The sequence below is a fragment of the Scyliorhinus canicula genome, chromosome 25, assembly GCF_902713615.1.
Source record: "Scyliorhinus canicula chromosome 25, sScyCan1.1, whole genome shotgun sequence".
Lineage (NCBI taxonomy): Eukaryota > Metazoa > Chordata > Chondrichthyes > Carcharhiniformes > Scyliorhinidae > Scyliorhinus > Scyliorhinus canicula.
The window spans coordinates 193,565-207,698 of record NC_052170.1 but is presented as its reverse complement, the minus strand read 5'-3'; the positions used below and the strand labels follow the sequence as shown (position 1 = coordinate 207,698).

The window sequence follows — 14,134 nt, the reverse complement described above, 5'->3', positions numbered from 1 at the left end:
TGTTCCCATGTATCTGCTGCCCCTGTCCTTGGTGGTAATAGTTGTAGGTTTGGAAGGTGTTATCTAAGGAGCCTTGGTAAGTTCCTGCGGTGCATCTTGTAGATGGTACACATGGCTGCGTTGGTGGTGGAGGGAGTGAATGAATGTTTATGGATCACGTGCCAGTCAAATGGCTGCTTTGTCCTGGATGATGTTGAGCTTCTTGAATGTTTTCGAAGCTGCACTCATTTAGAAAAGAGGAGAGTATTCCATCACACTCCTGATTTGTGCCATATGGATGGTGGACAGGCTTTTGGGAGATGGGGTGAGTTACTCACTGCCATATTCCTAGCCTTTGGCCTGCTCTTGTAGCCGCAGTATTTATATGGCTAGCCCCTCACCCCCATTGCCTGGTACTTGTGTGGCACAAATGTAACTTGCCACATCAGCCCAAGCCTGGATGTTGTCCAGGTCTTGCTGTATTTAAACATGGACTGCTTCAGTGTCTGAGGAGACATGAATGGTGCTGAACATTGTAGGATCATCAGCAAACATCCCCACTTCTGACCTTATGATGGAAGCAAGGTCATTGATGAAGCAGCAGCAGATGATTGGCCGAGGACATCATTGATGAACCTATGACAAAGCAACTAGGAATGACTGGATCAGAGCCGTAGTTTGCCTTCCTTGTGTGAGAGGGTAGTTTTCAATAGCATTTTATGAAGATTTACTGCCATGAGTTAATTTACTGTAAGATTTGTAAACAATGAGCTGGTGCCGACATGTTGAGTAGAAAATGAATAATTTAAAATTAAACTTCTTGTAATTTGTATTTTAATGTTTTTCATAGTTCTGGACAGGGAGAGTGAATTGGGGAGTGAGGTTTCAAACTAGATCTGGAGGGATACATTCAGGGGTTTTTGCCAATTATTACATTAACCTGGCTTATTTGACTGCTTTTGGTGTTAATTGACCACCCCAAAGCTGGTTTGAAGAAACGATTCCTGTGTCCACATTTCATTCAACTTGCAGAGCCAAACAGGAGTTTCAGCCATAGTGTGCACTGGCAGTGAAGCATTCTGTGTAGCTGTGTGGAGGACATCTACTGGGATAAGTCTGTGTATTCAGCATAGGGCAGTCGAGAGATGTGTATGGCTGCGATGCACACACGTGCAAGCCAGTTTGTTGGGCAATGCCACTGTCTTCTCACTCCAACTGAAACATTTGCAAGTGGCGATTGGGATCTGTTTGCTGATTGTACTCTGCTCGGTAGTCACTCTCACTGCATTCAGAGCCGCTGGTGAGCTGGTTCCCGTTGTTAATGGGGGAGTTGGAAGTGGAGCAGTACTTTGGGTCAAATACTTGCCGGCTCAATCCATACACAGTCATTCCTTTCTGTGAAGCCCCTTGGTTTGTTCCCATCTGCAGTGACACAATGGTGGAGTCACATTTTTCAGTTCCAAGTTTGTTATCGAAGATGAGTCTCCGTGTCCCGGGAGCCGTCATTCCAGCCTGGAAGCAGCAACATGATTAGTTAGAGAGTGATCAGTGTGCCCTGCCATCCCCCAAACCCTGTCCCTCCACCCCGTCCCCCCCTCCCCTCCATCCCTCACCATTCCCCTCCCCTCCATCCCTCCCCATTCCACCCTCCCTTCCATCCCTCACCATTCCCCTCCCTTCCATCCCTCACCATTCCCCCTCCCCTCCATCCCTCCCCATTCCCCCTCCCCTTCCATCCCTCACCCACCCCTTCCATCCCTCACCCACCCCTTCCATCCCTCACCCACCCCTCCATCCCTCACGGCCCCCCCTCCATCCCTCACGGCCCCCCCTCCATCCCTCACGGCCCCCCCTCCATCCCTCACGGCCCCCCCTCCATCCCTCGCCCCCCCCTCAACTTTACCTTCTGCCCATACTGTCTACACTGCCACCCATCTGATCATCTTCTCCCATAAGTCTCTCTTGTAATATTCACTTCATTCTCTCACACTGAAAGAGTTAACACTTCCATTGAACAGCAATGAAATTTGCTCTGATTGTATTCTCGTACAGTGCCGTTTTTATGTGAGACTCAGCATTTCGAAATGTGTCTACCTAATTCCTCCTGTGTCTGCCCCTTCACATTCTGCCCCATACCTGTGTCTGCCCCTTCACATTCTGCCCCATACCTGTGTCTGCCCCTTCACATTCTGCCCCATACCTGTCTGCGCCTTCACATTCTGCCCCATACCTGTGTCTGCGCCTTCACATTCTGCCCCATACCTGTGTTCACATTCTGCCCCATACCTGTGTCCGGGCCTTCACATTCTGCCCCATACGTGTGTTCACATTCTGCCCCATACCTGTGTCCGCGCCTTCACATTCTGCCCCATACCTGTGTCCGTGCCTTCACATTCTGCCCCATACCTGTGTCCGGGCCTTCACATTCTGCCCCATACCTGTGTCTGCCCCTTCACATTCTGCCCCATACCTGTGTCCGGGCCTTCACATTCTGCCCCATACCTGTGTCTGTGCCTTCACATTCTGCCCCATACCTGTGTCCGGGCCTTCACATTCTGCCCCATACCTGTGTCTGCCCCTTCACATTCTGCCCCATACCTGTGTCCGCGCCTTCACATTCTGCCCCATACCTGTGTCCGCGCCTTCACATTCTGCCCCATACCTGTGTCTGCCCCTTCACATTCTGCCCCATACCTGTGTCCGGGCCTTCACATTCTGCCCCATACCTGTGACTGCGCCTTCACATTCTGCCCCATACCTGTGTCCGGGCCTTCACATTCTGCCCCATACCTGTGTCTGCCCCTTCACATTCTGCCCCATACCTGTGTCCGCGCCTTCACATTCTGCCCCATACCTGTGTCTGTGCCTTCACATTCTGCCCCATACCTGTGTCCGGGCCTTCACATTCTGCCCCATACCTGTGTTCACATTCTGCCCCATACCTGTGTCTGCGCCTTCACATTCTGCCCCATACCTGTGTTCACATTCTGCCCCATACCTGTGTCCGGGCCTTCACATTCTGCCCCATACCTGTGTTCACATTCTGCCCCATACCTGTGTCCGCGCCTTCACATTCTGCCCCATACCTGTGTCCGGGCCTTCACATTCTGCCCCATACCTGTGTCCGGGCCTTCACATTCTGCCCCATACCTGTGTCTGCCCCTTCACATTCTGCCCCATACCTGTGTCCGGGCCTTCACATTCTGCCCCATACCTGTGTCTGCCCCTTCACATTCTGCCCCATACCTGTGTCCACATTCTGCCCCATACCTGTGTCCGGGCCTTCACATTCTGCCCCATACCTGTGACTGTGCCTTCACATTCTGCCCCATACCTGTGTTCACATTCTGCCCCATACCTGTGTCTGCCCCTTCACATTCTGCCCCATACCTGTGTCCGGGCCTTCACATTCTGCCCCATACCTGTGTCTGCCCCTTCACATTCTGCCCCATACCTGTGTCTGCTCCTTCACATTCTGCCCCATACCTGTGTCCGGGCCTTCACATTCTGCCCCATACCTGTGTCTGCTCCTTCACATTCTGCCCCATACCTGTGTCCGGGCCTTCACATTCTGCCCCATACCTGTGTCTGCCCCTTCACATTCTGCCCCATACCTGTGTTCACATTCTGCCCCATACCTGTGTCTGCCCCTTCACATTCTGCCCCATACCTGTGTCTGGGCCTTCACATTCTGCCCCATACCTGTGTCTGCCCCTTCACATTCTGCCCCATACCTGTGACTGCGCCTTCACATTCTGCCCCATACCTGTGTTCACATTCTGCCCCATACCTGTGACTGTGCCTTCACATTCTGCCCCATACCTGTGTCCGGGCCTTCACATTCTGCCCCATACCTGTGTTCACATTCTGCCCCATACCTGTGTCCGTGCCTTCACATTCTGCCCCATACCTGTGTCCGTGCCTTCACATTCTGCCCCATACCTGTGTCCGGGCCTTCACATTCTGCCCCATACCTGTGTCCGTGCCTTCACATTCTGCCCCATACCTGTGTCCGGGCCTTCACATTCTGCCCCATACCTGTGTCCGGGCCTTCACATTCTGCCCCATACCTGTGTCCGTGCCTTCACATTCTGCCCCATACCTTTGTCTGCCCCTTCACATTCTGCCCCATACCTGTGTCTGCCCCTTCACATTCTGCCCCATACCTGTGTTCACATTCTGCCCCATACCTGTGTCCGTGCCTTCACATTCTGCCCCATACCTGTGTCCGGGCCTTCACATTCTGCCCCATACCTGTGTCCGTGCCTTCACATTCTGCCCCATACCTTTGTCTGCCCCTTCACATTCTGCCCCATACCTGTGTCTGCCCCTTCACATTCTGCCCCATACCTGTGTCTGCCCCTTCACATTCTGCCCCATACCTGTGTTCACATTCTGCCCCATACCTGTGTTCACATTCTGCCCCATACCTGTGACTGCGCCTTCACATTCTGCCCCATACCTGTGTAGCCCCTTTGTTGGTTCCCATTTGGAGGCTAATGGTAGTCTGGTCAAGAGGCTTCTCCATTCCAGTTTTGGGGTCATATAAATGTCTTCTGGTACCATAGGCTGTCATCCCCTGCTGGCTGGCAAACTTATTGGTTCCCATCTGGAGAAAGGAAAAACAGACAAATCTGGATGCAAAAGAGAAAACAAAAGCTCTTCTGTCTTGAGGTGAAGCTTCTCAGGAAATGGAACTAACCTCTTCACTCTGCAAATGGACGCTCCCTTCAACTGGACTGAGGAGGCTGCTCTTTTGTTAATGTTAAGGATAAGTTCAGGCTGTAAAAATTTCCAAATTAGCCCTGATCAGCTGGCTGATTTTGCACTCCCTTCAAAGAATTGTGTGGGTACTGCAACGCTCTTCCCTCTGTTGTACAGTGCTGTTCCTCATTCACATGGTGTGCACAGTGCAGTGCTCCTTCCTCCAGTGTACAGTGCAATGCTCTTCCCATCAAGATATGCAATAGTACCCTCCCTCCACTCCCTTCCCCCCCTCCACTCCCTTCCCCCCCTCCACTCCCCCCCCCCATCCTCCACTCCCCCCCCTTCCACTCCCAACCCCCCCTCCACTCTCTCTCCCCCCCCATCCTCCACTCCCCCCCTCCCTCCACTCCCCCCCCCCCCCCACTCCCCCCCCCCCTCCCTCCACTCTCTTCCCCCCCCCTCCCTCCACTCTCTCTCCCCCCCCCCCCCCCCCCCCTCCAAAACCCCAAGATGCCCCCTTGGGTTAGCAGAACCCTAGGATTCTTTGCTGTGGAATTCTACCCATGGGCCATCCTTTGTGCTTTCTTTTCAAATCTCTTCTTTTCATACTAAGTTTTCCTGGCTGCATGCCTGCATTAGTGGGTAAATGTTAGTCCTAACTGCTACATTACAGTTAACTGTGCCACTGCCCAATCCTCCACCCGTACCTGCTCTTTGTTCTCATCACTGAACCCAAATTTGGCTTTTAAATTCCTGAACTACTCTGGACATCAAGACTGTTGTGCGGCACTAGACTACACCGTAAGATTCAGCTGCTGTGTTTGATCTGCCATTCAGTTGTTTAAGTTTTAATGTAACTTGGTCTAGTCAGGGTTTCTTAGCAGGAGTTCCATAGCCTTTAGGGAGCCACAAGAAGGTATCAAGACATTCACCATAGTAGCTGAGCAAAAATAAGCCCAGAGACAAGCTTCTTGGCCAGGTGGAAGATAATTCTTACCAGGTCACTTTCTTGTCTGGGCATGTGTCCAATTCACAGTCCTTGAATCCCTGAATATGGATATTGGAGCCTGTGGAATCTAGGGTGGGAGAAGAAAGAGGAGGACTCCGCAGAGGGAAAAAGGGTAGGAGTTCTCTAGTTCCGGTCAAAGCAACACTGGCTTGATCTGATACAATGTAGAAGCTGCACTGTTAAGAACATGAGCAAAGTAGAATTCGGAGTAGATGTTTCCAACAATAAATAAAATACAAGTATCAGTAGTTGACAGCAACCAAAACACAACCAAACTGAACGTGCTGCAAAAGGGTTCATGGAACTGGAAGTCAGTCATTTAGCAATAGTTAGAGTTCTTTCCTTTTCACCCCTCTTCCTCTACTCACTTGATCCAAAAGGCGAGCCAAGGAAATGAATCAAATGTTAAGACCTAATACCAGCAGGAAAAGCCAAGCAGACCAGGCAGTCTGACTGCTGGAACCTTGTGTCGCTGGCCAGTGAAGCGATCAATACTGATCGATTGACATGTTCAATTTGTGTCAGACTGAATGGGCAGGGAGCAGGAATGAGGAAGAGGTAAAATAGCAAAAAAAGCAGGAAAAATGACCAAATGTGTTAACTTGGATAATACATTAAAAAAAATTATATCTAGTGTATTTCTAACTGTTAAACTGATTGAAGTTTTCAAAGAGGTGATTGGGTGTGTAGATGGGGGCAGTGCAGTTGATGTAGTCTGCATGGATTTCAGTAAGGCTTTTGACGAGGTCTCGCATGGGGGACTGATCAAGGAGGTAAGAGCCCGTGGGATCCAGGGCAATTTGCAAATTGGATCCAAAATTGGCTTAGTGACAGGAGGCAGAGAGTGTTGGCCAAAGATTGTTTTTGTGACTGGAAGCCTGTGCCCAGTGGTGTACCACAGGGTTCGATGCTGGGTCCCTTGTTGTTTGTAGTGCACATTAATGATATAGATGAGATCGTGGTATGGTCAGCAAGTTTGCAGACACAAAAATTGCTGGTGTGGTAAATAGCAAGCAGGAAAGCCTTGGATTACAGGATGATATAGATGGGCTGGTCAGATGGGCAGAACAGTGGCAAACGGTGGAATAGTGGTTAGCACTGTGGCTTCACAGTGCCAGGGTCCCAGGTTCAATTCCCCGCTGGGTCACTGTCTGTGTGGAGTCTGCATGTTCTCCCTGTGTCTGCGTGGGTTTCCTCCGGGTGCTCCGGTTTCCTCCCACAAGTCCCGAAAGACGTGCTATTAGATGAATTGGACATTCTGAATTTTCCCTCTGCGTATCCGAACAGGCGCCGGAATGTGGCGACTGGGGGGTTTTCACAGTAACTTAATTGCAGTGTTAATGTAAGCCTACTTGTGACACAAGATTATTATTATAATATTATTATTAAACTGAATTTAACCCTGAAAAGTGTGAAGTGATGCATTTTGGGAGGACCAACAAGGCAAAGGGATACACAATGGACAGCAGGACGCCAGGGAACCAGAGGGACGCTGGGTGCATGTCAGATCCCTGAAGGCAGCAGGACAGGTAGATGAGGGGTTCAGAAGGCCTATGGGATACTTGCCTTTATTAGCTGCGGCATCGAATATAAGAGTAGGGAGCCAGATAAAATGCTTATTAGGCCCCAGTGGAGTACTGTGTGCAGTTCTGATCACCACACTATAGACAGGAAGTGATTGCACTGGAGAGGGTGCAGAGGAGATTTACCAGAATGTTGTCTGGGCTATCAAGAGAGACTGGATAGGCTGGGGTTGTTTTCCTTGGAGCAGAGAACGCTGAAGAGGGACTGACCCAGGTGTACAAAATTATGAGGGACACAGATGAGAAACCTTTCCCCTTAGTAGCGGGGTCAATAACCAGGGGGCATAGACTTACGGTAAGGAGCTTGAGATTGAGGGGATTTGACGAAAAGCATTTTGACCCAGAGGGTGGTGGGAATCTGGAACTCACCATCTGAAAGGGTGGTAGAGACGGGAACCCTCACAACATTTAAGAAGCATTTAGATGTGCACTTGAAATGCCATAGCACACAAGGCTACAGGTCCAGTGCTGGAAAATAGGATCAGAGTAGTTAGCTGCTTAATGGCCCGTGCAGACATGATGGGCCAAAGAGCCTCTTTCTGTGCTGTAAAACTCTATGACTCGGAGCACCATCTCTCTGTTCCATGAAGAGAAGTTGATAGCAGCCTCGGTTTTAAAGATTGAGTCCATACTTTAAGCTGCCTTTGCTACTTCCCTCTCCTCTGATCAGCTGTAAAAATGACCTCACCTCGCTGGATTTCAGGCTCGGCACCATGTTGAACTCTTCTTCCATTGCCTACATCTCTGCGCTCACGTCTTCGGGTAGGAGCCTTCCACCCGCTCAATGGACCCTTTTATTCTCCTACCTGGAACCCTCCCTCTTACCTGCTCTTGCTCTTTTCATTGAGAACTGTGACATTGGCTGTCTTAATTTCTCTGCTTCTCTCACCCACTGTAACCTGTCTTCCTCTAAATTTGCTGCACCCTGTTCTCTCAGGTCCAACCATGACTATGTTATTAAATCTGACGATAAGGGTGGTGCTGTTGTTGTCTGGTGTACCAAGTCCACCTTGCAGAAGCTGAGCACCAACTCCTGAACACATCTTCCTACTTCCCCAGAACCATGACCCCATCACCAAACATTGTTTCCAGGACTGTCACTGACCTCATCTCCTCTGGAGATCTTTGATCCATGGCCTCCTACCTCATAGTTTCCCCAACCCCACTGCTACCTCCCCCTTAAATTCTACAACAGGACTGTGCTGGTAGACCAATGTTTCTCCCCCCATGTCCAGTCTCTTTCCACCTACATTTGTTATTTTTCCTGAGGCCCTATGTCATTTCCAGTTTCCTAACAGTCTGCACTTCACTACAGTTATCATAGTACATAGAATATACAGTGCAGAAGGAGGCCATTCAGCCCATCGAGTCTGCACCGACCCACTTAAGCCCTCACTTCCACCCTATCCCCGTAACCTAATAACCCAGTAACCTTTTTAGTCACTAAGGGCAATTTAGCATGGCCAATGCACCTAACCTGCACGTCTTTGGACTGTGGGAGGAAACTGGAGCACCCGGAGGAAACCCATGCAGACACGGGGAGAACGTGCAGACTCCGCGCAGACAGTGACCTAGCAGGGAATCGAACCTGGCGCTGTGAAGCCACAGTGCTATCCACTATGCTACCGTGCAACCCTGTGCTATTCAATCTCTCTGCACCTACATCCCACACTGAGAGAGTCTGATGGCTCTCAACTTCTTTCTTGAACAGTCCCATCCACCACCACCCTCCACCTAGCAAACTTGTACTTTATTGAACAATTTCTCCTTATCTTGTTTCACTTTCTCCAAATAAAGGGTTTGGCTATCGGTGCCCACATGGGTCCTAGCTATGTCTGTCATTTTGTGCGGTATGTGAAACATTCCTCATTCCACTCCTACTCAGACCCACTCCAACAACTCTTTCCGGTTAATCAGTAATCGTATCGGTGCCACTTGATGTTTTGACGGGAAAAATTAATCAACTTTGCATCCAATTACAACCCCTCTCTCTCTGCATGGCCCACTTCTGATAACATTAGGCCTTCTCTGCCCTAAAGAAAACAACCCCAGCCTATCCAGTCTCTCCTTATAGCTCAGATGCTCCATCCCAGGCAACATCCTGGTGAATCTCCTCTGCCCCCCCCCCCCCCCTCCAGTGCAATCACCTCCTTCCTATTGTGAGGTGACCAGAACTGCACACAGTACTCCAGCTGTGGCCTAACCACAGTCATGTACAGCTCCAACATAACCAAATTCTATGCCATAACTGAAAAAGGCAAGTGTCCCATCTGCCTTCTTAACCACCCTATTCACCTGCTGTGCCATTCATTACATACTCTCTTTTCCAAATTCCATCACATTGGGAACAGCATTAGACAGGAAATTAGAGATGCATGTGTTAAAGGAACATCTGTGATTATGGGTGGCTTCAATCTGCATATAGATTGGGTGAGTCAAATTAGTCACAGTACAATAGAGGAGGAATGTCTGGAGTGTATACGGGATGGTTTTCTGGACCAGTATGTTGAGGAACCAACAAGGGAACAGGCCATCCTGGACTGGGTGTTGTGCAATGAGAGGATTAGTTGGCAATCTAGTTGTGAGAGAACCCTTGGAGATGTGTGACCATAATATAGTAGAATTCTTTATGATGGTGGATAGTGAGGTTGTTGATTCTGAGACCAAGGTCCTGAATCTCAATAAAGGTAACTATGATGGTATGAGGTATGAGCTGGCTATGACGGACTGGGAAACATTACTGAAAGGAAGGACAGCGGACAGGCAATGGCAGCATTCAAGGAACAAATAGGTGAACTCCAAAAGTTGTTTATTCCTATTTGGCACAAGAATAGAAAGGGAACTGTTGCCAAACCATGGCTTACAAGGGAAATTAGAGATAGCATTAGATTCAAAGAAGAGGCATACAAATAGCAAGAAAAAGCAATAGACCTGAGGATTGGGAACAGTTTAAAATTTAGCAAAGGCAGACCAAGGGATTGATTAAGAAGGGGAAACAGCGGGGAACATAAATCTGACAGTAAATGCTTTGAGATAGGTTTGTAAAGAGAAAAGAATTGATAAAAATGAACATAGGCTCCTTACAGTCAGAAGCGGGGGAATTTGTAACGGGGAACAAAGAAATGGCTGAGGAACTAAATTTGTGCTTTGCTCTGTCTTCACAAAGGAAGACATGAATAATGTACCGGAGGTTCTGAGAAATGCAAGTTTTAGTGAGGAGCTGAAGGAAATTAGTTTAGTAGATAAATAGTTGTAGGGAAATGAATGGGATTGAAGACGGCTAAGCCTCCAGGGCCTGGGATATTAACTTATTAAGTACCTTATCGAACGCGTTTTGGAAAACCAAGCATATTAAATCTACTGGTTTCCGTTTATCTAACCATAGCAAGAACACCCTTTCTCAGATAAGGGCACCAAAATTGCACATAATTCTCCAGGTGTGGCCGCACCAAAGTCCTATACAATTGCAGTAAAACATTCAGCATTCAAGGAACAAATAGGTGAACTCCAAAAGTTGTTTATTTCTATTTGGCGCAAGAATTGAATATATTCCTATACTCAAATCATCTCACTATGAAGAGTAACATACCATTTGGGTCACTGTCTGTGCGGAGTCTGTACGTTCTCCCCGTGTCTGCGTGGGTTTCCTCCGGGTGCTCCGGTTTCCTCCCACAGTCCAAAGATGAGCAGGTTAGGAGGATTGGCCATGCTAAGTTGCTCTTAGTGTCCAAAAAGGTTAGGTGGGGTTACTGGGTTACGGGGATAAAGGGGATAGGGTGGAGGCATGGGGCTTAAGTAGGGTGCTCTTTTCAAGAGCCGGTGCAGACTCGTTGGGCTGAATGGCCTCCTGCACTGTAAGTTCTATGAAATCTATGAAACCTCCCCCTCCCCAAACCTTCTAACACGCCCAGATCCTTAAAGAAAGAAATGAATGGCCTGAATTTCTGCAAGAACCTCCCCACTGAGCCTCTGACGGTTTATTTGACTTTCTCCAGGTGCCAGACCGATATTAAGCCTTCCATCCAGGATGATGCCTTGGGTGGTGAGGAGGATTTTCTGTTGAGTAATTTTCACCTCCTGGCTTTTAAGGATGTGAAGGCAAGAACATCCGCCCCCACCCCTGAGTAGAAAGACAGGGAGTCCGAAACTCCAAATATTGCAACCAGCGGGCACGGTTATCAGACTGTCTGCAAAATCCTGGATATTGTGTCGAAAAAGGAGGCCCAGTATCCAGCAAGCCTGGGACAAGCCTGCTGTACCTGCGTGTTTACTTTCAGCGACTGATGCACGAGGACACCAAGGTCTCGCTGAGTATCCACCTCTCTCAATTTACACTTGTTTAAATAATAATCTGCTTCCCTATTTTTGCGAACGAAGGGGATAACCTCACATTTATCCACATTATACTGCATCTGCCGTGCATGTACCTACTCACTCAGCCTGTCCAAATCCCGATGAAGCATCTCTGCATCCTCCTCACAGCTCACCCTCCCACCCAACTTTGTATCATCTGCAAATGTGGAGATAATATATTTAGTTCCATCGTCCAAATCATTAATATCTAATGTGAACAGTTGGGATCTGAGCACAGATCCCTGCGGTACCCCACTAGTCACTGTCTGTCAATCGGAAAAATGCCCATTTATTCCAACTTTTTGTTTCCTGTCTGCTGACCAGCTTTTTATCCAACTCAAGACACACCCGTAATCCCAGACGCTTTAACTTTACACAGTAATCTAGTCATGTGAGACCTGGTCGAAAGCCTTCGGAAAGTCTAAATAAATCACATTCACCGGGTTTCCCTGGTCAACTCTACTAGTTACATCTTCAAAGAATTCTAGTAAGTTTGTCGAGCATGAATTTCCCTTTCGTAAATCCATGCTGTCTTTGTCTGATTACACCACTGCTTGTTAATGGACTCTAGCAACTTCCCTATTCCCGACATTAGGCACACTGGTCTATAGTTCCCTGTTTTCTCTCTATTTCCCTTTTTGAATAGTGGCGTTACATTCACTGCCCTCCAATCTGTAGGAACCATTCCCGAGTCCAAAAGAATTTTGGAAATGACCATCAATGGACCTACTATTTCCAGGGCCACTTCCTTAAGTACTCTGGGATAAAGATTGTCAGGCCCTGGAGATTTGTCCGTCTTCAATCCCATTAATTTCCCCCAAACCATTTCTTTGCTAATATTAATTTCCTTCAGCTTCTCACTAAAACTTGTGTTTCTCAAAACTTTGCATGCAGTTTGGTTTTGTCCTCGGCTTGCTGGATACTGGGCCTCCTTTTCTCCTCGGCTTGCTGGATACTGGGCCTTTTGTCCTCGGCTTGCTGGATACTGGGCCTCCTTTTGTCCTCGGCTTGCTGGATGCTGGGCCTTTTGTCCTCGGCTTGCTGGATGCTGGGCCTTTTGTCCTCGGCTAGCTGGATGCTGGGCCCCCTTTTGTCCTCGGCTAGCTGGATACTGGGCCCCCTTTTGTCCTCGGCTTGCTGGATACTGGGCCCCCTTTTGTCCTCGGCTTGCTGGATACTGGGCCCCCTTTTGTCCTCGGCTAGCTGGATGCTGGGCCCCCTTTTGTCCTCGGCTTGCTGGATGCTGGGCCTCCTTTTGTCCTCGGCTAGCTGGATACTGGGCCTCCTTTTGTCCTCGGCTTGCTGGATACTGGGCCTCCTTTTGTCCTCGGCTAGCTGGATACTGGGCCTCCTTTTGTCCTCGGCTAGCTGGATGCTGGGCCCCCTTTTGTCCTCGGCTTGCTGGATGCTGGGCCCCCTTTTGTCCTCGGCTTGCTGGATACTGGGCCTTTTGTCCTCGGCTAGCTGGATACTGGGCCTCCTTTTGTCCTCGGCTAGCTGGATGCTGGGCCCCCTTTTGTCCTCGGCTAGCTGGATACTGGGCCCCCTTTTGTCCTCAGCTTGCTGGATACTGGGCCCCCTTTTGTCCTCGGCTTGCTGGATACTGGGCCTTTTGTCCTCGGCTTGCTGGATACTGGGCCCCCTTTAGTCCTCGGCTTGCTGGATACTGGGCCTTTTGTCCTCGGCTTGCTGGATACTGGGCCCCCTTTTGTCCTCGGCTTGCTGGATACTGGGCCTTTTGTCCTCGGCTAGCTGGATACTGGGCCCCCTTTTGTCCTCGGCTAGCTGGATACTGGGCCTTTTGTCCTCGGCTAGCTGGATACTGGGCCCCCTTTTGTCCTCGGCTAGCTGGATACTGGGCCTCCTTTTGTCCTCGGCTTGCTGGATACTGGGCCTCCTTTTGTCCTCGGCTAGCTGGATACTGGGCCTCCTTTTGTCCTCGGCTTGCTGGATACTGGGCCTCCTTTTGTCCTCGGCTAGCTGGATACTGGGCCCCCTTTTGTCCTCGGCTTGCTGGATGCTGGGCCTTTAGTCCTCGGCTTGCTGGATACTGGGCCTTTTGTCCTCGGCTAGCTGGATACTGGGCCCCCTTTTGTCCTCGGCTTGCTGGATGCTGGGCCTTTAGTCCTCGGCTTGCTGGATACTGGGCCTTTTGTCCTCGGCTTGCTGGATACTGGGCCTTTTGTCCTCGGCTTGCTGGATACTGGGCCTCCTTTTGTCCTCGGCTAGCTGGATACTGGGCCCCCTTTTGTCCTCGGCTTGCTGGATGCTGGGCCCCCTTTTGTCCTCGGCTTGCTGGATACTGGGCCCCTTTTTGTCCTCGGCTTGCTGGATACTGGGCCCCTTTTTGTCCTCGGCTTGCTGGATACTGGGCCCCCTTTAGTCCTCGGCTTGCTGGATACTGGGCCTCCTTTTTCGACACAATATCCAGGATTTTGCAGACAGTCTGATAACCGTGCCCGCTGGTTGCAATATTTGGAGTTTCGGACTCCCTGTCTTTCTA

At 49.7% G+C, this 14,134-nt stretch overlaps 1 protein-coding gene across 3 annotated transcripts in view; it reads right to left on the bottom strand.

The window, feature by feature from the left end:
• Nucleotides 1-796: 796 nt before the first annotated feature.
• LOC119957158 (calponin-1-like) overlaps nucleotides 797-14,134 on the bottom strand; it is a 102,939-nt gene continuing 89,601 nt past the window's right edge. For all 3 annotated transcript variants that reach the window (XM_038784936.1, XM_038784938.1, XM_038784937.1), the window contains 2 exons: nucleotides 4,442-4,588; nucleotides 797-1,491 (listed from right to left, as the gene is read on the bottom strand). In XM_038784936.1, coding sequence (XP_038640864.1) covers nucleotides 1,186-1,491; nucleotides 4,442-4,588 — 453 coding nt within the window. In that variant the 3' untranslated portion in view covers nucleotides 797-1,185. The remainder of the gene's footprint in view (nucleotides 1,492-4,441; nucleotides 4,589-14,134) is intronic.